The 22,524-nt window shown below is 52.3% G+C and overlaps 2 protein-coding genes across 5 annotated transcripts in view; one reads left to right on the top strand and one right to left on the bottom strand.

Annotated features, from left to right (window-relative positions):
• LOC118935650 (forkhead box protein O3B-like) overlaps positions 1-20,839 on the bottom strand; it is a 217,255-nt gene extending 196,416 nt beyond the window's left edge. For all 4 annotated transcript variants that reach the window (XM_057505004.1, XM_057505006.1, XM_057505005.1 and 1 more), the window contains exon 1: positions 20,129-20,839. In XM_057505004.1, coding sequence (XP_057360987.1) covers positions 20,182-20,652 — 471 coding nt within the window. In that variant the 5' untranslated portion in view covers positions 20,653-20,839 and the 3' untranslated portion in view covers positions 20,129-20,181. The remainder of the gene's footprint in view (positions 1-20,128) is intronic.
• LOC118935649 (ral guanine nucleotide dissociation stimulator-like) lies at positions 12,675-16,920 on the top strand. Its single transcript, XM_036932146.2, has 6 exons — positions 12,675-12,863; positions 13,201-13,304; positions 13,742-13,808; positions 15,964-16,085; positions 16,194-16,297; positions 16,657-16,920. Exons 1-5 carry the CDS (start codon positions 12,681-12,683, stop codon positions 16,276-16,278), a joined length of 561 nt encoding a protein of 186 aa, XP_036788041.2. The 5' UTR covers positions 12,675-12,680; the 3' UTR covers positions 16,279-16,297; positions 16,657-16,920.
• Positions 20,840-22,524: the final 1,685 nt, after the last annotated feature.

The raw sequence follows: 22,524 nt of genomic DNA, 5'->3' as shown, positions 1-22,524 counted from the left end.
TCTGAGAAACTCCAGTAGTTCTGGGAATGCATGACTGGAGATGTATTGAAAGCACACTGATTTGAGGAACTCTGTAAGAAATATGGAGTGAGCAATAGGAATGAGAAATCTGAAGTCCTTGGAAAGGCAGGTGAGGTCCCAGCTCTGTGCAGGGAGAAGGTGCCACAATCAGCCAACAGGAGGGTGGCTTCGGATGGGAGAACCTCATGAGGAAGCTGACTAGCTGGGCTTCCAGAACAGGAACCACAGGCCATGACACTGAACAGTCACCTTGCCCCATACAGTAGTTTCCTGCAGCTACCATAACAAAGGATCCCAAACAAAGACGAGTATAAAAGGGGGTCTGAACTTGAGACCGAGCTCTGTTTCCAGGGCTCGATAAACCACTCATCCTTTCTCAGCTACAGTTCCCGAATTTTCTAAATTACTTCGAAATTAATACTTCTTCTGTTGTTTGGCTTCAAACAACAGGAATTTGTCCTCTCACAGTTCTGAAGACTAGCGGTCAGACGTCCAGGCGTCAGCAGGGCTGGGCTCCATCTGAGGGGGCGAGTCCCACCTGCCTCTTCCAGTTTCTGGTGATTCCAGGGGTTCCTTGGCTTGTAGCTGAGACACTCCAAATCAGCCTCCACCCTTACATGGCCTCCTGTCTTTGCCTGTTTCTCTTCTGTCTCTCTGTCTGCCCTCTCCTCTTCTTACAAAGACACAAATACTGGATTCAGGGCCCGCTGTAATCCAGTATGACCTCACCGTAACTTCACTAAGTGCATCCGCCAAGACTCCGTTTCCAAATAAGGCCACGTTCCGGGGTTCTAGCAAGGCAGGAATTCTGGGGGGACTCGGCATTCACCGAGCAACATTCTGATTATATTTTGTAGGGTTGACCACATTGCTCTATCACCTGGTACTTATGTTTCTTAATGCAAACTTAAAATATCATTCTGGCTTTATACTATAGGTGTGTTTTACCAAACCTGTAAGTGATCAGCACTTTCTGGGGTTTCTCAGATGGGAACTTCCACCCACTGCATTCACTAGTCCTCTGGTGGCATTAATAAAAGGGTTGTGAAGACAAGTAAGCCAGGCTGGTTTTACTTGCCAGTGTGTAACTACACACCCAGCTCAGAGCCTGGTATCAGGGGCTGTTCAGTAATTCTGTTGAATACATAAATTTTAGTAGTTAACATTCTGTTGAGTGCTGTGCTCAACACAAATGATCAGGTTTGACTGACAGCAGCCCTCTGAGATAACTATTAATTTCTAAGTAATTTTGAAAATTGGGGAACTATAGCTTAGAAAGGATGAGTGGTTTTTCGAGCCCTGGAAACAGAGCTCAGTCTCAAGTTGAGACCCCCACTTATACTCGTCTTCAGGGGGTTGGGGGTGTCTTAGAAGCTAACATCTATGACCCTCGTTCCTGTAGAGTCTGGCTTCTGCCTACACCAGTCTTTCATTTGGTACCATTACTAGTCTCATAAACATCACCGCAAGTCTTCTGGAACTATTAGGCTACATTGCTTCTCCAAGTAATTCATGGTTTGGTAGAGAAAAGCCTACATCCATTGGGGGGTTCATGTCATTGCAAGTAATAGAGTGTTTAGCTTAACAGCGGCTTCACTGTAAAAACTGTTCAGGACTTGGTTAGTACTTCTGCAATGTCATCAAGAGCCCAGGCACCTTCAAACACTCTCAGTATCTTTTTTATCCTGAGGCTTGTGCGCCACTAGTCCCAAGATGGCTGCAGTTCGTCAAAATATCACAGCCTTACACAGCATTTAAAAGCAGAAAGCAGCAAGGTAGGAAGTAGGCAGAAAAGGACTTTCCTTTTAACAGAAAGAGAAACACCTCCACAAAAGTACCCCAGTAGTTTCATAAGCCAGAACTGAGACATGACCCCTTTTTTCCCTGGCCCCCTAAACATGAGCATTTCTTTTGATTTCTTCAGGCAAGCTTAAAAGGTCTTCTGTGCATCCACTGTGCCTCTTGCATACCTTGATTTCAGAACTTAATGCTTTCATACCTTTAAGTGTCTTTCTTCTTCAGTAGGCCCCGCCTTTCATCTTTTTGCACCCATTTATGAGTGAATGGAATGAAAGGAGGAAGGAAAACGCTCTATCCCAAGTCCTAGTCTTTCTCTTCTCATTTTCTTTTCTGCTGGTGATGTCAACTGATTCCAGAAGTTTCTGCCCTTCCTCCAGTCCAAAGCCTTGCATTTTCAACCCCTGCTAGAACTGGGACTCTCAAATTCAACACATGTAAAATAGAACTTATCATCTTCCATCAGAATTAAATCTTCTGAAATGGAGATCGTATTTTTGGAAATATGCCAGTTGCTCTCTCTATTACAATCCCCTGTGTGTGGTTTCTGACCACTCATTTGCCCCCTGGGAGGGTCAGGATTGCTGTAAGAGGAATGCAAAGAGGAGGAAGATAATATTCAGCTTTTGATATCCAGTGTAGGCTTTCAAAAACAATCGTGTATTATGGAAAATTCAGTACATAAGTGAAAGTAGACAGAAGAGTACGATTCTTCATGTACTAATCTCCCAGTTTCAACAGTTATCAACCCATGATCAATCGTTTTCATCTATACCCCACCTACTACCACACCCTAAAGTCATTAAATATCCAAACCAGTATTCAGATTTTCCTGATTGTCCTTGACCATCTTACAGTTCTTTTGAATCATGATCCAGTTAAGAGCCATACATTGCAATTGGCTCTTAGATCTCTTTTTAAAAACCTCTGGGTTCTCTATCAGCTTTATTCCCCTTGTGATTTATTTGTTTCCAGAAACCTGAAGTTTCTGCTTTTGCTGATCATACCCCGAAGGGGTGATTTAACATGCTCCTCTGTTCTCTGTATTTCCTGTAAGTTGCTGGTTAAATCTAATGCTTGTTGGACTTTTTGGCAAAGAGGCACACTTTTTTGGTGATGTTAGAAGCTGTTGGTGATCACTGCCTAGAGCCATTAATTAGGTGCTGCAAAATTATGACATTCTATCATTCTTCATTTATTAGCTAGACTACTGCTACAAAGAGAAATTTCCCCTCATTGACTATTTGCTTATAATGAGGTACAATTTGATTAGGAAAGGCCAGACAAATGAATTCTAGTTTCTTTTAACAGGAACTGGTATTTAAATGCCAAACCCTGGATGCTAGGAGTGCCCACTCTTAGTGGGATGATCACTGTTGGTCTTTCCAGAGGATAAAATTGAGAAATAGATTTTAAAAAGATAAAATACATAATTCAGATGTATACATCCAAATTAAATTAAGAATGGCTAGTTTTTTACCTAGAATTGTTTTACAACCACATATCTGTATCTCCTTTTTCCCATGCTCAAATCCAGTTTCTTAGTGACACCACTGTAATTACTAGTTTGCTTCACCTTACAATACATGCATAACTATCTCAAAATAATAATACCAACACTATCATCAACAATAGGATGACTGAAAACAGATTTTTTTTCTTCTTTTTGGAACTTCCCTTTGTCCTTAGGATCTATTACTATGGACACATGGTCAAATTATTGTGAATTAAAGTCCCTTAAAGTAGCTCACTTCTGTGCATTGTACCACCAACTTAATGTAAAATTAGACCCATTTGTTCATTGATTCAATTTTTAGGGATTTCTTTTTTCCTTTTTAAATTTAATTTGTTTATAAGTATATAAACTATTTACCTGATTTCAAAATCAAATCTATCAAAGTAGTCAGAGAAGATTAGCTTCTATGTCCATTCTCTCAACCTCATTCTTTTGTTCCCTATCAGTAACCTTTCCTTCCTTCCTATGGTTTGTCATTCCATTTAAAAACATATAAATTTATGTGTATTTATAGAAAAATATACATATACATAGAAAAATATGTATGTATTAAAATTCAAGCTACACTAAGATTTGTACATTGTATGTCCCTCAATAAAATTATTAAAAATTAAGAGATGAAAAATGTGTGTGTGTATATATATTCACTTAAATCACCTTTATCACACAGATGGTATGTTAACATTTCTCCACTTGCATTTTCCACTTATCAGTATAATCCAGAAATAACTATGTAGTAGTAGTAGGATATAGAAATATTTCTTCTTCCTTTTAAAAAGTTGAATACCTCTCCATTTTGTAAATGTAATTAATTCAACCAGACCTATACTGATGGGCAGTTCAATCTTGTTAAGCTCTTAGTGCTGCAGTAATACCATTGTGTGTATGCACATCTTTTCCTATTTTTGCCATGTTATCTCTGGGTAGATACCTAAAAGTGGGAAATCTGAGTCAGTGAATAAATGCATATGCAATTTGCATGTGCCAGATCACCAAACTCCCTGCCATAGGAATTCTGCCATTTTGCATTCCCACCAGCAATGAATTTCCCCACAGAATATGTTGTTGAACATTTTGGCGTTTGTCAATGTGCTACAGGAGAAAGGCCACCTCAGTGACTTGTAGTTTGCACTTTTCTTCTGAAAGACAAGGTTGGGGCTCTTCAAATGTTTCAAGGACCATTTGGGTTTCATTTTCTGTGCCTTGCCGGCTCATTTCTCTAGTCCATGTTTCTGTAGATTTGTGGCTTTTTCCTTCTTTGGTTAGGAAGCTATTTATGTATAGGGAGAATAACCCTTTGTCTATAATTTTCCCCCAGTTTGTTATACTTTGCTTATGGTGTTTTTGCCATGCACACTTTTTAATGTAATCAGGTTTATTCATCTTTCCTCTCACTACTTCTGCATTTTAAGCCTTAGGAAAATTTCCTTGTTGCATAACTTGCAGAGGAATTCACCCATGTTTTCTAGGAAGATTCTACTAGGCTCTCCATGGAGTATTTATTTCACTGCCCCTGCCTTTATCAAATCAACTCATAATCTGGGTCCTCGAGACCTTCACAGGGCCCTGTAAACCTCTTATTTCAGCTGCAGAGCACACTTCCTTCTGAGCTCTTCTGATTTCAGCCTTCACCAGATCTGAGCAGCAGGAGTGACCTCACCTACGGGTTTTCCTACGTGGAGGAGCAAGAACAGTCACTAGGGACCCAGAGAAGGAAGGAGGAGCTGTACGGAGCACCAGATTCCTCATCCCCGTGGTGAACAACTCCTCACAGGGGCCCTGTCGGTCCACATAACAGCTGACACTTTCCATGCCCAGCTCCCCAGCACCTGCTGGAGTGCTGCATATGTTTTCCAACTAGCAGGGAAATAAGGCAACTCACCCTGATTAGGCCAAACTGCCCTTAAGGCTGCAGTCAGGCAATCCAAAAGTACATCATTCCCTGGTGCTCCCGGGCATTTTGTATCCTCTGCCAGAGAGATGGGTGAGTCATGAGGGAAGCCACTTTACTCATTTCTGACCCAGACGGAACAATGCCTTCTACTCCTAAACCACAAAGATGGAAAGGCCATGTACGTACGCAGAGGCTCCAGCTCGGCCTGGGTATAGGTGCGGAGCATGGAGTGCTCCACAGTGGGGTGGGGTCTGCTCCATTTGGTGAGGAACACGCGGTTGTTGCATCTTTATTTGCCTAACAAAGTGGGCAGGCCTTCAATATGGGAGGGTTGGAGCCTCAGGCCGCAGCCTCAGCAACAACCCTGTCCTTGGTCCCACCCCGTCATTGTCTCTGGCTCCTCCTACCCTGCTGTCTCCTCTGCTGTCTCCAGGACTGAAGGCACCACCCCTTCCTTCACCACCCCCACGGGCTCTCTATCTCCTGTTTTTGTGCTGTCCCCTCCTGTGCCACCACTGTGTCTCTCAGCAGTGTGACCTGTTTTCTTTCCCTTCTCAGACCACCCCACAACTCATCTTCCTAGACACTTGCCACTGGAGGGCATTTCTCTCATTAGTAACCCTTTCTAATGCTGCAAGAAACAACCACCCCACTTTTCCTGCCACCTCATAGCCACTCAGTTCCGAGTCCCTGATTTTACATGGGGCTGACTCTACTGCCTCCAGTGTTCCCATTTTTCCCAGATTCTGGGGAGAGGCCCACTCCTCCAGGAGGCACTTTGCCACAGACACCATCCCCACTGTGGGATCTCCAGGTGAAGCCTCACCATCCACAGGGGAATCCCCTGGTGAATCCCTGCCACCCCTAGAGGGGACCCCAGAAGCATCCCCACCACCTCTAGGGGACTAAGTATCTCCACACCATCTACAGGAGCAGTCCACACCAACAGGGAGCCATGAGGACCGATTTCAGGTTCACCAGATCCTGCCAACTATGACAGATATAGCCTTGGAAGGAGAGATGTTCCCAGGCCAGGGCAAGTCACCCTATGAGACTGCAAAACCGAAATCAGTCAAGGGAAAGGGCGGGTAGGAGAAAGGCTTTTATCTCTTATAGTCACTAGCCAGGCTCAGCACCATCCAACTCCTCCAGCCACGACTGATGCTCTCCTTCCCATACCCACCCCTTCTAGCAGGAACTTTGCCAGATGCCAGACCAGTTACATACCAGGAATGGAGGGGAGGAGAGAATGGCCATTTCCTCTCCACCCCTTGTCCTGGAGGTTGCAAGGCCCTGCATTGGTTACAACCATTGACCTGTAAATGGACTTAAAAGGACTGCCGGATTCCTTAAGGGAAGAGACAACCACACCGAGAAGCAGATATCCAACCAAGAGATTTATGTAGCGGCGGCTAGGTGGCTGCCCGTGAGAGTGAGAGCAGTAGCACCGGCTGGGGAGCTTTGGCTTATATACCCTATTAAGGCACTGGCACCAGCTAATTGGCTATGGAGTCATTAGGGTTAGCTGGTGGGACTTTATTGGTCTGCGTCATGGGTGTTCAGTTGTCATGAGTGGGAAGCCGAACTTAATTATGGGAAACTGAAACACAACAGTCGCCATTTTAGATCAGAGTGTGGGGGTTGGGCACCAATTTTACTAACAGGACTAAGGCTAGGTGGGAGGTTCTGGAAATTCTGCATTGACCTCCTTAGCTCTGTGCCCTCTGGAGCTTACACACAGGTTAGAGGAATGTAACAACAGATTTATACTAACTAGATGAAGCACTTGTGAAGTGCCAGGCCATCCAAGCCTTCTTCCCAGGGTAACTCCTTCAATGCTCTCTGTGACCTCATGTAATCAAGATCCTATGATGATGGCCAAGGGACGGGTGGAGAAACTGAGGTCCATGCTAACAAGGTCGGTGACTCACCCAGTCAAATGCCTATTAAGTGGTTAAAGCTGGATGTTGAACATGAGCTAGTAGCTCCGTCCCTATTCTGTGATCTTAACCATAACATTTGTTCCCTAAATAAGCCAAACCATGAACAAAATGGATGAACGTATCCATTTTCTCAGTGTATCCAAACCTCACTCCCTTATGTCTGAAACAGAATACATGCATAGAAGCTGTAACACATACACGCTGATACGGGCTCCCAAGTTCACTGCCCTGGGCTGCATCAGGACCCTTTTGGACGGAGAGCATGAAAAGTGGGGAAGTGACTGACTGGTTGTCGTGAAATGTGGCTGGGACAGCACATCCCCTTGGCTGTGCTGTTCACGCCACACAGTGGTCACAGGGTATGTGCTTTCTAGGAGGAGGGATTACTGGGTTCACCACACAGGCTGCCCACCACATATGCCAACAGGAGGCACTAGGGTATGGTCCTCAGATAACAGAGACCTCTGGAAGGTGGATGCCTTGGAAATAGATGAGAACACCTTCATCTCCTCTCACTGCCACCCTTTCAAGGTGCACACCTGAAAATGGCCTAGACGGGAGGTGACTTGCCCAAGTTCACATGGCCTGAATCTGGGCCTGACTTGCGTGATGCTCCACACTCCATGCCAAGCTTGGTTGGCATTCGTCCATCTCTGAGTCTGTGCGTCAGACACACATGACACCAGCCCCCAGGAGTTGGAGGTGTCATCCATATATCCCTGAGGATGTCCCTAGGGAAGAATGTCTGGCATGACCCTGCCTGTGCAGGTTCGGATGTTGGGCAACTCCTGGGAGGCACTGTGGGTTCAGCAGGACAGGGAACTGGTGAGAAAAAGAGGTCTCAGCTAAGCTCGTCTCTCAGCTAAGCTCATCTCCTAAGAGCTGGGACCCTGGGACCCAAAGAGCAAGGGGAGGGCCTGGTGGAGATTTGTGTAGTCAGTCATGCATGGCAAGGGAACAAGGTGGATGGGCAGTCAGCAGCCCAGAAGGGCATGTGGACGAGTCTGAATGCAGGGAGGGGCCCATGAAATGGAACCTTCAGGAAGTGATGTCACTGATGACATGCCCAGTAGAACCTGAATTGTGACCTGGTGCCCAGTTCCTGGTCACAGACCCCAGTCCTGCTCACTTGACCGGAGAGGCTCGACAGAGCAACATACGGTCTTGTTGTGCGGAGCCTTCTGAAGGCATGGGAGTCAGGGAAGCAAAGAGGGACAGTCTTCCTGCTCGTTGTGGGCGCTGGCTCAGAGACCACCTCTTTCTGTGTCATCTGAGGAACCCTGAGGTAACACAGGGCAGCCCAGAGCGGCCACTCCAGGTCCAGGCCCCAGGGGTGACCCATCCCGGGATGACCTTCCCCCAGGGCCCCTTCTGTGTGTGTGTGCGGTGGGTGTGGGGTATGGGCAGGACTGAAGGCTGGGCAGGAGGGGCGCCACTCCTGGGTGGCAGCACGTTGTGAGGTGGTGGCCCCCTGGTGGGGCAGTCAGTGTCACGCCTCTGCTCTCATCATTCAGGACGTGGAGGTGAGTGTTGGGACCAGGTACTTCCACCCACGTGTTAGTCCTGAGCCCAGGGGGTGTCCTCTCCTTCCCTCAGGGACCAGTCGTATGCACATGGCGCTGTGTGCCTGATGTCAGGGGCAGGGACTGAGGCCCACATTTCCCCGAGGGGAGGTCCAGGCAGCCCCAGGTGGCACCTCCCAAGCTACTAGGCACTAGCTTCTCGGAGCTCCACCCTGGGGAGCATGGAGCTGGTGGATGGATTCACCTCCTCCATCTCTCTAGGCCCGGGGCAGGCTGTCTACACCCAGGACCCCGTTCCAAACCTGGCAACCTGCCAGGGCCCTCCCATGGCTTCCCCACGAGAGTGGTCGACAGTCCCACTCCAGAGGGCCTGGAATCTCATTCCCTGGGGGCACCCCTTCCCTCTCCTTGATCGCACCCCAGAGGGCTGGGGACTCTCGGGTGAGTTGCAAACCTCCCTCGTCCTGGTGGTTCCTGGGTTTCCCGCTGACGATATGCCCCCTGCCCCCTTCAGCATGAAGAGGAGTCAACTCTCCGTGGGAATAAGGCCCACAGGTGGAAGGCTCCCTGGACAGGTGTGAGGAAGAAATGGAGAATGAGGACGGCACGAGTGGAGCCAGCCAGAAACATCAGCTGGAGCACTCCTGAGTCCACACTCCCTCCCGAAGACACTGACCAGTCCACCACAGGCCAGCAGGCCACCGGGTGATCCTCCACCCCCTCCTCAGCCAAGTCGGGCCTCTGCCCACAGCCCGCTGTGTGTCTTGAGTGTCCCCACATGTGTCTGAGCTGCAGCGTGCTCCTCTGACAGGCAGGGTGGCTGGTGATCAGCCTGTTAGGGTACCCATGGGGAACATGTAAGGAGACCTAAAGGGGCTCCCCTGGCGCCTGGCGGTATAGAAAGGACTGCCTGACAAGCAGGGCCACTTTGGGGCTATTACTTCTCTATACCCGATGAAAAGCCTTTGGCTTCACCCATCACGGGCCTCAATTTGGAAAAGCACATGGAAAACAGCCCTTGGAATGGAGACTTGCAATTCCCTGTGGCTGGGACTGGTCCCTTTCCTCACCGTGGCCACATGAGGGACCTCTGGGGGTAGCAGAGGGGTACCTGGGAAGGTTCTGGTAGGACTTCCTTCAGCAACAATAGGTATGAAGCACTCACTTTGTGCAGGCCCTTTGGGGACTATTAGCATAACTGAGTGAAGGAAGCAGACACAATACTGGGACCCCGTCCCAGGTGGAGTTGGACAGTCACTTCAGGCGTCAACCACAGGTCACGGCCGGGGAGCATCACGGGAGATGCTCTCATGGCCTCCTCGTGTAACACAGGGGATGACAAGGGGCCAGAGGAGGAACTGGAAATGTGAGCACTCACTGGGCCCAGAGGGGGCACTGCCCATCTGCACAGAATGGGGGGCAGGAGTTTGGGGCTTGGGGCAGGGGGAGCACAGCAGAACCCAGCAGGTCACTGATCTTTGGATTCCCACAGGAGGGCTGATGACTGGGGACTTCCTATTTGGGAGGATGGGAGAGGATGGGGTCCCAGGACACACAGGGTCAGGAAGGGAGAGGAGCAGTTGCCTGGACAGGCAGGGGAATGCAGAGCGGCGAGGCCCACACAAGGGTGGGCGGGAGGGCAGTGTGGCTGGGAAGACCAGGCTTCTCACTCTTCCACCCCCAGGCCTTCCCCCAGCCCTGGGATGGGCCGGGCTAGGCGCCATGCCTGGGAGCCCGATGATGTGACCAGCGTCGTACATGGCACCCAGCTTTCATCCATCCTGGAGGGCCAAGCCCTCCACCACTTGGTCCAGGAGGAGCACCTGGGGCCCACAGTGGCAGAGCTGGAAGGTGAGGGGCTGCAGCCAGGGGACCGTCTAGGGTGGGCTTCCTGGACTGGGGTTGCCTTCAAGGCAGTGAGGGCTTTTCTGTCATTGTAAGGTGTGGGGAATCAGCCCCGGGGTGACCCTTTCTCTGTGTCCTGCCTGCTCCAGAACCACGGCAGATGCAGCTGATTCCAGATACGCAGGGAGGGCCAGCTTCATGGTTAGAGCCAGTTCAGGAGCTCCCTGGGACCCCTGTGCTGGAACTGCGGCCGGTGTCACCTGCTTCAGCCCCTGCAGAGCCGGAGGATGTCCCAGCAGTGGCCTCAGCCCTGGGGCCCGGAGCATCTGCTGGAATGGCACTGGGCCTGGCAGAGCCAGCGCCAGGTCCAGAGCCCACCAGCCCCTGTGCGGCGAGCATCTGGGACATCCCAGGAGTGGTCTCGGGCCCCTAGCTGGAGCCCCACGAGCCTTCAGAACCCAGCAGGTGACCAATCTTTGGATTCCCACAGGCGGGCTGATGACTGGGGACTTCCTATTTGGGAGGATGGGAAAGGATGGGGTCCCAGGACACACAGGGTCAGGAAGGGGGAGGAGCAGTTGCCTGGACAGGCAGGGGAATGCAGAGTGGCCAGGCCCACACAAGGGTGGGCCGGGAGGGCAGTGTGGCTGGGAAGACCAGGCTTCTCACTCTTCCACCCCCAGGCCTTCCCCCAGCCCTGGGATGAGACCGGCTAGGCGCCATGCCTGGGAGCCCGATAATGTGACCAGCATCCTCCATGGCAGCCAGCTTTCATCCATCCCAGAGGGCCAAGCCCTCCACCACTTGGTCGAGAAGGAGCACCTGGGGCCCACTGTGGCAGAGCTGGAAGGTGAGGGGCTGCAGCCAGGGGACCATCTAGGGTGGGCTTCCTGGACTGGGGTTGCCTTCAAGGCAGAGAGGGCTTTCCTGTCATTGTAAGGTGCGGGGAATCAGCCCTGGGGTGACCCTTTCTCTGGGTCCTGCCTGCTCCAGAACCACGGCAGATGCAGCTGGCTCCAGAGACACAGGGAAGGCTGGCTTCATGGCTAGAACCAGTTCAGGAGCTCCCTGGGACCCCTGTGCTGGAGCTACGGCCGGTGTCACCTGCTTCAGCCCCTGCAGAGCCGGAGGATGTCCCAGCAGTGGCCTCAGCCCTGGTGCCAGGCCCTGAGCTGGAGCCCCATGAGCCCTAGGGCATGCGACCCAGGGCACCTGCTGGAATGGCACCAGGCCAGGCAAAGGCATAGCCAGATCCAGAGCCCACCAGCCCCTGTGCCGGGAGCATGCAGGTCATGCCGACGAAGGAGGAGCCCACCATCCTGGCATTCCCCCCCACGCCTGGTGGCCAAGCAGCTGACCCTGATGTATGTGGTGAGCAGAGCGGGCTCGAAGTTGGGGTGGGACTTTCCTGTGTCATGGGCTGCCCCAGACCTGCTGTCCCCTGATGTGCACTCCTGTGATCTGGGCCCACATCCCATCTTCCCACCATGTGCCCTTAGAAACTCTCCTCACCCCAAAACCTTCACTGACCACAGGGACAGCAGGGCTGGCATAGAGGGATCCTTGCAGACCAATGAGGAATAGCGGAGGGAAGGTGGGCAGGGCCTGGCAGGGGTAGGAGGGGCAGGGTAGTGGAGGGGTGCTCAGGGAAGTGCAGCCAGGGCCTTAGGTCCTCGGCCACTGGCCTGGCAGGCTCCACAGCCTCCACACTTCAGAGGCCCCTGCCATGTACCTGACTACATGGGAGACACAGACACCAACAAAGGCCTGGTTGGAGTTGTTTGGGGGGAAACTGCACCTGAGTGGGTAGTGGGATCCACGGGGTGACAGAATGGGAGGCAGATGCCCCAGGATGGGCAGGCGTGAGCTGCCTTGTGCTGCAGGGAGGAGGTGAGTGAGGATGCCTGTGCGCAAAGCCCCTCTGTTCCCCACCACTGTGGGGTCCAGTGCACCCGGTCCTGGGTGCCTCAGTGGACGGGGTCCAAAGCCTGGACTGCCACAAGGCTCACACCACATCCTCACTGGCCTGGGCTCCAGATCTGACCAGTAACTGCCTGGGGCCAGGGGCAACGTGGACACAGCTGAATGACCCTCCTTGCCATACCCAGGCGCTGCTCACCAAGGGGGCAGTGACTAACTGCATGACCTACTTCGGGTGCCAGTCATACAACGGAAACATTCTGCACCTGGCCCCCACCGTCTATAAGATCTTCAGAAAATTTGATGACGTGGCTAACTTCGTCATCTCCTCCTGCCTTGGGGCCCCGAGCATGACGGCCCAGGACAGGGCCCAAGTGGTGGAGTTCTGGATCCAGGTGGCCAAGGTGTGCCATGGGACAGCCCCCAGGGTCCATCCTGCATCTTGGGACCTGCTCCCCTCCTTGGCCAACTCTCAGGATGGATTCCTGAGGTCTGACCCTGCACGGTCCCTGGGCCCCTCCTGCCAGGGGTGTGCTGACCTGGACTCAAAGGCCACAGGGGAGGGGCAGCCATACCTGGCCCCTTCCTTGGGTTGAGCTACAGTCCTCCACCCAGGAGGGCTGCTCAACAGGTCCTGGGAGTGCTGGGCTCCCTGGGTGTTTGTCTCCTTAAGGACAGGGGTTCATAGGGGGACACAAGCACAGAAGCAGGCTGCGTTCTCAGCTCAGTCTTCCCACCCAGGAGTGTCTGGACCTCAAGATTTTTGCATCCCTCCACACTATTCTCTTGGCCCTGCAGAGCCCTGCTGTGGGTCGTCTCAAATGCACCTGGGGACATGTTTCCTGGTAGGTACTCCTGTCTCTGGGATCAGGCCACCTGAGTGAACTACAGACACCACCCCTAGGTCTCGCAGTGTCCCCTAAGTCAGCTGGGGCTCCTGGGAGGCTGCACACCCTGGGGACAGAGACTTACAGGATGGCGGGCTCTCAGAGCCCCCGTGGGTTAGGCCAGGGGTTCCCCGTCAGGAATCGGGTTTCTTCGTCAGGTGTGGGTTGAAGCCAATGGGAGATGTGCAGCATGTGTTCTGCAGCAGGAGGTCTCTGCCCCAAGAACAGCCACCTGTCCCAAAGCAGATCCGCCCCCAGGAGAACTGCAGGCCTCAGATTCCCCAGATCTAAGAGCCATGGAGGAAAGGCTCATGCAGGCTAGTGGAAAAGGGGTCCAACACCCCCAAAGCCTCCACCTGTTGGCCACATGTCTCCCTCCTCTCTCCTCCCCTTAGGAAGAGCTCCAGGATGCATAAGAGGCTTATGAAGGAGAAGTGGCTTAACCGGAAGTGGCTCTTTACAGTAAATGGAGGCTAGAGGTCTGGAGGGAGGGGATCCTTGGGGCAAGTCCTCTGTCGTGCTGTGGCCAAGCCTTGGGGATGACTCGAGGTGTGCATGGTGAGAGGGGGAAGCTGATGGGAGAAGTAGGCTCCACCTGGCCCCCAAGGTGTCCTGTGTGTCTCCCTCCATGCCTCCACTTGACTGGGAGCCTGACATCCAGTAAGGACCCAGAGGACAGGCTCCTGGTCAGGGCTGGGGCTGGCACTGGGTTGGCAGCAGGGTTGGGGCCTATGGCTGAGCAAGGTCGGCCCCTCCCCAGGGCCCCCTGAGCCCATCACTGCCCCTCTGAGGACTCAGGCTCCTCATCTGGTCACGGAGGGTTGTCACCCTGGGGTGCAGACCTCCCAGCTGAGCAGGGTCCAGGGAGCACAAGATGGCCTTCAGCTTTGTGCCCATCACACCTGGTCGTGTGAGGGGAGCCGTGGTGATAGCCAGGTGACAGTGAGTGCTCAGGGCACCCTGGGAGGCAGAGGGAACTCCCCTGACACTCTGCAGGTGACGAAACCTCTCAGGGCGGCCGGCCGCGGCCCAAGGACACCCATGAGTATGAGTGTGTGCTGGAGCTGTGATCGCCCTCAGCTAAGAGCTTGTTGAGGGTGCGGACAGCATAGTACCAGGGGACTCGGGCAAGGCATCCACCAACCAAGCTCTGGTTTGTGGGAGGCCATGTGGGAGGGGAGCATGAGCACCTGAGTGTCCTGGACCTTGCAGGAGGTGACCTCCGTGTTGAGGCAATGGCTGAGGGACCCCTGGGGACTCTGGCATAGGGAGGAGCACGTGAGAATGACCCGCCCAGGGTTGCGGGCGGTGGGGCGACCATGCACATGCTCCTGGTGCCACCAGCCATGAACTGCCAGCACTGGGGTGACCAAGAGGGTGAGAGCAGTTGGCTACAGGGAGGAGTTGGAGGACAGGTGCAGGGACCACAGGTCTCGGGATTGGCCAAAAGCCAGCCCTGGGAGGGACAGGAGGGGAGAGCAGGGTGAAGGGAGGGGTGGGACGCAGCACAGGGTGGTCCAAGCAGAGCTAGGGGCTGCGAGTGAGGGGTTCAGGAAAGGCTCTATGGGAGCCCGCCCCTGAAACAGGCGAGGACTCATCACCTCCCCACCCCAGTGGCACAGGGCATGGTCCCCTTCTTCAGATTTCTCATGGCCGGCCTGCTGGTTTTAGACAAACCCCTAGAACATAATGATGTGAGTGAGCCCAGAGGGGTACAGGGGTCAGGATGGTGAGCTTTGAAGAGGAGAGAGACCCTAGTGAGCCGGACCTCTAAGCACCAGGCATTCCCGCCTCCTAGGGGTCTCCCCTACAGCCCAGGAGCCGGACTGTTTGGAGAGGACTGCCAGAGGGAACCCCCTAAGCCCCGGTCCTGTCCCCAGGGCAGATGGGGTTGAGGGCTACAGGGGGCAGCCTCTCAGCAGGACTGGCCTCTCCCTCAGGCCCAGCCCAGAGGGAGGGATGTTGCTCCTTCAAGGCAGGAAGCACATGAAGGTGCTGGCCGTGCCTTCCTGCCTGAGGCCTCAGTCTCCCTGTGTCATCAAAGAAAGTTGAGTGGGATGCTTGGCCTCAGCTCCCCAGTCCAGTCCCTCCTCCTTGGTACCCCAGATCCTGGCCTAGGTCTCAGTGCTGTTTCTGGCAGGCCTGCCACTTGGAGGACCCCAATGGTCCTCCAACTTGAAAAAGGGTGGGGAGGTTTGGGCCTCATTCTGGGTGCAGGCGGCTGTTTCTGATGCACTTTGGCTGCCTTGGTGCCTTCCAGGGTGATGGGATGAGAGAGGCAGAGTTGAGCTACTGTACCACCCCGCCACAGAAAGGGAGGTGTGGTGCAGAGCCCTTGGGCAGGTCCCTGTCCGGCCCAACTCCTGGGTATAACATGTCTTGAGAAAGTTAACACACCCAGGGGTGAGGACACTCAAGGCTTTGTCAGGTGGGGGGTGGCGGTGGCATCAAGACAGCCTTTCTGGAGGAGCAGCTAGAGACCCAACAGTGGGAACAGGCAGTGCTGGATGGCATTGGAGGGAAGGTGGGTTTCCACATGAGCAAAGTTCCGGGACCATCCCACTGCCCCACTCCTCACGCCCCTCCTTGTCCGCATCCTGTCCTTCCTCTGCCCCAGGAAAGTTCCATTGTACGTGAGATCATGAGATACAAGTACATGGCCACGATGTATCACCTGGAACCCGAGGAGCACTTCAGGTCCTTCTTCCAGACCGTGGAGCCCCTGAATGAGCAGGAGAGGTGAGGCTGAGCAGGAGTCACGTGTGGGTTCCAGCTGCTGGCAGGCTCTGGGAGAAGGGCCCCTGACATGTGGCTCCAGGGGCTCACAGGTGCCCCTCTGTCCTGCAGCTACACCCTGTCCTGCCAGCCGGAGCCCCCAGGGAAGAGGGCCGGCAGAAAGGGGCTCTTGTTCTTCAGGTCCCACAACATTTAAACTTGGCGGCCAGAGCCAGGTAAGTTTCTGGCCTGAGGCCACTGGCAAGGGGTGGGCTGCTCCCCAGCCTCAGGGAAGCTTCGGGCCATGCTGGGTGTGGGGGAGTACTAAAGACAGGTTGGGCTGGGATTCTGCTCCCCTGCCGAACAGTCCTGTCAGGCTCAAGGGTGATTCCCCTCCCTCTCTGGGACCCAGTTTCCTCCTCTGTGAGTGGGTGAGGCTCATGAGCCTCCCCGTTGACAGGGACCCCACAGGGGATTGACAGGACCCTCTGCACAGGGCCAGGAGCACAGAGGGTAGCGAGGACAGGGTGGAAGCAGGATAACGGGGGGAACCTGCGATAACCTGCCTCTTCTGTTCACCTGCGTGGCCCTGTAGCTGCTGTCATCGCGCCCACGACCCAGCTGGTACCCTGGCTGCGTGCGGAGGAGAGCTTCCCCTTTGGACAGGAGGCACCCGGCGCCCCAGGACCCTGGTCTGCTTGTTGCTCCTCTTCCTCCCGATGCTCATCCTGAGCCTCGTCTGGGGCAGATGCTCTTGCACCTCTTCCATCAGCAGACTTGGGCAGCTTCCCAGGCTGCTGCTGCAGGCTCAAGGACCCGTACGTAGCTGCAGCCAATGGAACAGACTGGAGAGCCCAGATATACATCCAAGTGTATATATGGTCAATTAATATATGATAAAGGAGCCATGGACATACAATGGGGAAACGACAGCCTCTTCAACAGCTGGTGTCTGCAAATTGGACAGCTACGTGCAAGAAAATGAAACTGAATTATTGTGTATCCCCATACACAAAAGTAAACTCAAAATAGATTAAAGACCTGAATATAAGTCATGAAACTATAGAACTCTTAGAAGACTACATAGGCAAAAATCCCCTGAATATCAGCATGAGCAACTTTTTTCTGAAAGCATCTCCTCAAGCAAGGGAAACAAAAGCAGAAATGAACCGATGGGACTACATCAAACTTAAAAACTTCTGTACAGCAAAGGACACCATCAACAGAACAAAAAGGCATCCTACAGTATTGGAGTATATATTCCTAAATGACACATTCGACAACGGGTAAACATCCAAAATATATAAAGAACTCATACGTCTCAACACCCAAAAAGCAAATAACCTGATTAAAAAAATGGGCGGAGGATATGAACAGATAATTCTCCAAAGAAATTCAGATGGCCAACAGGCACATGAAAACATACTCCACATCATTAATTATCAGGGAAATGCAAATAAAGACCACAGTGAGATATCACCTCACACCAGTTAGGATGGCCAGTATCGAAAAGACTAACAACAACAAATGTTCACGAGGATATGGAGAAAGGGGAACCCTCCTACACTGCTGGCTGGCATGTAAGTTAATTCAACCATTGTGGAAAGCAATATGGAGGTTCCTCCAAAAACTAAAAATAGAAATACCATTTGACCCGGGATTCCACTCCTAGGAATTTACCCCAAAAATGTAATTTCTCAGACTCAAAAAGACATACCTACCCCTATGTTTATTGCAGCACTATTTACGATAGCTAAGATATGGAAGCAACTTGTGTCCATTGGTAGATGAATGGATAAAGAAGATGTAGTACAAATACACAATCGAATACAACTCAGCCATGAGAAAGAAACAAATTCTACCATTTGCAACAACATGAATGAAACTGGAGGATATTATGCTCAGTGAAATAAGCCAGGCGAAGAAAGACAAGTACCAAATGATTTCACTCATTTGCGGTGTGTAACAACAAAGGAAAACTGAAGGCACAAAACAGCAACAGACTCACAGACTTCAAGAAGGGACTGGTGGTTACCAAAGGGGAGGGGTGAGGGAGGGCCGGTGGGGAGAGAGGGAGAAGGAGATTCAGGGGAATTATGATTGGCACACATGATGTGGCGGGGAGTCGGGGGATAGACACTGTAGCACAGAGAAGGCAAACAGTGACTCCGGCATCCTACTACACTGATGGGCAGTGACTGCAACGGGGTATGGGGGGGACATGATAACAGGGATGAATGTAGTAACCACATTGTTTTTTCATGTGAAACCTTCATAGGAGTGTATACCAATAATACCTTAATAAAATAAGTAAATAAATAAATGATCTTACTTCTTGGCAAACAGTGAATCTGTGGCATCTTACTTCACTGATGGACAGTGGCTGCAAAGGGGTATGGGGGTGAGTCAATAACATGGGTGAATGTATTAACCACATTCTTTTTCATGTGAAACCTTCATAGGGGTGTATATCAATAATACCTTAATAATAATAATAATAATAATAAAGAATCTTACTTCTTAACTTCCTGGGTGTTAAAATGCAACCTTAAAAATAAATAAGTAAGTAAATAAATAAATAAATAAGTAAATGAATGAATGAATGACAACACCAAGAACACTTTTCTGAAGAAGTGTGAAGGCTTCTGTAAGCAAAGCCATCATTTAAAACCTATGATAAAAACCACTAAATGGCTGCTTTAAAAGATTACCAGTGTAGAATTTTGGGGAGAGGAAGAAAGGAACAGAAATGTTAACATGAAAACCTCCGAACAAGCATAATACCTTATTTTGGTAAGATGTCTAGCTAAGTAACTTTCAATTTTAAGAATAGAAGCAGTCATTTATTCAACAAATATTTGAGAAATTACTTCGTTCAAGGCACTTGCTAGTTGCTGAAATTAATCTGTATTTGTAATTAATTGTTTGTAAAATTAATTGTAATTGAAATTAAATTATAGTTATCTGCTAAAAAAAATGCAATCTTATCTTTAAGATGGGATCCTTCCTGCCTTTCACTATGTTGCTTGTGACTGGGTTTATTTGCCGTATTAATCGCCCAGGTTACTTATTACTCGATTAGGGGCTGGAGGAGGAAAAGCAGCATCTGGGCAAAGTTAAAGATAAACTGGGCCTTTGAGGAGGCTAAAGTAAATTTCACAATAGCCTCATTTAATTGACACAATGAAGACATGGGCCATGCTGAGGTATTTTCTTATCTGGGGGATGTATGTTCAAACATTCCAGGCCAGGTTACTCCTGGCTTCTTAGTTTTAACTAATCTTCACTGAAGAATGCTTATACTCCTAGTTTGATATTTTACTTTGGAGAATTAACGTGACTCTGATTTTGCTTAACTGTTTAATAGGGAGTTTTGGTAGGGGTCTTTTTCCAGAGGCCCTCACGCTACTCTGACTACACCCACGGTCCCTGTCTCAGAATCTGTGGCTAGTTATAAATTACTCAGCTGCAGATTACAAACCGAAATGAAAGAAAGATATAAACTTTTAAATACAAGAAAATGCACTGTCAGTTCCCAGACCCAAGTAAAGAAACTTCATTCCCAAGTAAAAAACACGAGAGATACCTCATGAAACTTTTTTTAATTTTAAAGGCGCTTCCCCGGGGCGGCCTCTTCCCCGCCGCCCCGCCGCGGGTCACCCTTGAACTTCAGCCCGCCCAGCCCTCGCCCTCGAGGCCCCCGCCGGATAAATCCACACAACGCAAAACGCCCGCCGGCCTCCCCGTCTGCGCGGCTCGTCCCGTCCCCTCAGCCGGCGGCCCCGGCCCGAGCGGCGGTAGCAGGTCGGCGGCGCGGACCCACGCCGGGAGGACACGCGCCATGGTGCCGAGAGAGCAGCCGCGCTCACGACCCAGTCCCGGACGGAGGAGTTGCGGCTCCGGCGAGCCCCTCACCCGCGTCGGCTGCTTCCCGGCCCCACGGGCCACGCGCTGCCCGCCGAGCCACCTGCACGGCCGCCCCCTCACCAGCTCCACCGCGACCTCAGGTGGGGGCAGGGGGTCCCCGCGCACCGCCCGGGTCCGCCCGCGCACCGCGGTTCACCTACCTTCCAGCCCGCAGGGCGATCGCTGTCGCCCTCATCCCTGAAGTGGGTCCCGCTCAGGACCCTCCGCCGATCTGCGGCAGCGGGAGCCGCTCATCGGCCGAGCTCTCGACGGCCTTGGCGATGCAGTTGGCGTGGGACAGGTTGCCCCACGCGTTGCGTGGTTGCCCTGAGCGGCTGCCGAGGCCGAAGGCAGGCCCGCGGCGGCGTCGGGGTTCCCGGTCGCGCCGCCCGACGGCGCCGGTTGGAGGTGGCAGACCTCGACTGGCCCGAGCGGCGATCTCCACCACCTGGCCCGAGAGTCCGGGTCGATCTCCACCACCAGGAGCGCTTCGGCCATGGTGACTGCCGCCTTCCGCCCGCCGCGGGAGAGCCGAGAAGGGGTGACTGCTGCGCCGGGAGCCCATCGGGCGCGCTGAGGCGATCTGAGGCTGGGGGCCGATGTCGGTGCCGCCAGCGCTCGCGCACCTGGAGGAAGGCGCAGACGAGCACGGCGAGGACCCAGAACTTCGCGGGTCCATCAACATCTGGTCTCCGCCGGTTCCGCTGCTCAGACGGGACGGCGGGCCGGAGGTGCCGGCCCGCTCCCGCGGACACGACCGGCGGACCGAAGCACGGAAGGTACCGCGAGAGGTACCTCTCCCGCGGGCGCTCGCGACGCTTCTAAATCTTGAATGTGGCGGCGGCGGCACCTGCAGCTACAGCGCAGCCGCCGGACTTCTGTGTTCTCCCCGAGCGCCCAATGGTTGCTTTCGCCGCGGCGACGGCCCGTCTCTGACTGACGGCCCCTGAGGCCAATGATCCCGCGGTGCCCCCCCCCCAGGCAGTCAGCCAATGGGAGCGCGGCTGGGTGGGACCGCGGCGGAGGCCGCGGGGGGCCGTGTTTTTGATCTTCACAGTCCGGCTCGCCGCTTCGGGAGTGCTTCTGCCTTCCGTGCGTCCTGTCGTCTCTGAGGCCCTCGACCGTGCGGCGCTGTGACTGCCGGCCGCGACCCACGTGCAGGCGGCGGCGGCACTTTACTTACTCCTGAGGCGCGGGGCCGAGCGCTCGGGGAGCCGGGGAGTCCGCCACTCCGCCTCGCCCGACCGCGCGCGGGCGGGGCGGCGCGGGGTTCCACCCGGTCGCCCCCTCTTGGCTCCACCCGCGACCCTTCAATGACTAGGAAATATAGGACATGCTAGGATAGGGTAATATAGAAGGCAAAGCCAACCCAAAGGCCTGGGGAGACTTCCTGGAGCCGATGGCATTTAGGCAGGCATCTAAAGGATGAAAGGGAATTGGCCAATGAAGAGATGGACCTGCTTCAGGCAGATGGTGCAGCATAAGCCAACACCCATATGCCCCAAATAATGGCTGGAATACAGGACACCTGGGAGGGAGTGGTAGAGGTAAGACTGGAGCTAGATAGTGGGCATGGGCTGGGCCATGTGGGACCTTACACGCCATGCTAAGTTCAGACTTTATCCTTAGAGCAATGGAGAGTCATTCCAAAACTTCCATTTGAAGCATGTATATGTTATCAAGGGCAAGGAAAGGGAAACGTGACCAGTTCCTTACCTTGACAAATACCATATTGTCCTCTTCATCTCATTACGCTCTCTTCTCTCTCTCTCTCTCTCTCTCTCTCTCTCTCTCTCTCTCTCTCTCTCTCTCTCTCAGCACTGGCAGAAAAGAATCTCTCATCTTTTGCAGTTCTCTCTCACCCAGAATCACCTTCCAAAGTCTCTCTCTATCCTTTAGTCCTCCACCCCTCTTTTCTGAGTGTATCTTCACTGGTAAAAAAAATTTCTAAGCACCTATTATTGTCAGTCCTCGTGCTAAGTATGGGGGATATAATGGCAGGTGAACACCCACACCACCTGATCTGTGAGCATTCACAGCTCTGTTACTGTTCCTTAAAGAAAACCCCAAATAAGGAAATGATAGATATTTTCCCTTGGATAAAGGAACAGAAGTTTAGAAGCACAGAGCAACTTTTTTCCCCCAAAAGAATAACTCAAATGATTTCACTCATCTGTGGAGTGTAACAACAGAGCAAAAACTGAAGGAACAAAACAGCAGCAGACTCACAGAACCCAAGAATGGACTAACAGTTACCAAAGGGAAAGGGCCTGGGGAGGTTGGGTGGGAAGGCAGGGAGAAGGGGGAAAACGGGGCATTACGATTAGCACACATAATGTAGAGGGGTGGGGACATGGGGAAGGCAGTATATACCGACAAGACAAGTAATGATTCTATAGCATCTTACTACACTGATGGACAGTGACTGTAATGGAGTATGTGGGGGGGACTTGATAATAGAGGGAGTCTAGTAACCATAATGTTCAAGTAATTGTACATTAACAATATCAAAATTTAAAAAAATAGAATACCTCAGAGACTACAGATCTGGGTTGAA

This window comes from Manis pentadactyla, chromosome 7 (assembly GCF_030020395.1).
Source record: "Manis pentadactyla isolate mManPen7 chromosome 7, mManPen7.hap1, whole genome shotgun sequence".
In the NCBI taxonomy this organism is placed as follows: domain Eukaryota; kingdom Metazoa; phylum Chordata; class Mammalia; order Pholidota; family Manidae; genus Manis; species Manis pentadactyla.
This window is presented reverse-complemented; position numbering and strand designations above follow the sequence as displayed.

Excerpts from the sequence above, each read along its gene's own strand:
- LOC118935649 (XM_036932146.2), top strand. The coding sequence starts at position 12,681 with ATGACCTACTTCGGGTGCCAGTCATACAACGGAAACATTCTGCACCTG. Across the intron at positions 12,864-13,200 it reads TCTGGATCCAGGTGGCCAAG|GAGTGTCTGGACCTCAAGAT; the intron begins GTGTGCCATGGG and ends CTTCCCACCCAG. Across the intron at positions 13,305-13,741 it reads ACCTGGGGACATGTTTCCTG|GAAGAGCTCCAGGATGCATA; the intron begins GTAGGTACTCCT and ends TCCTCCCCTTAG.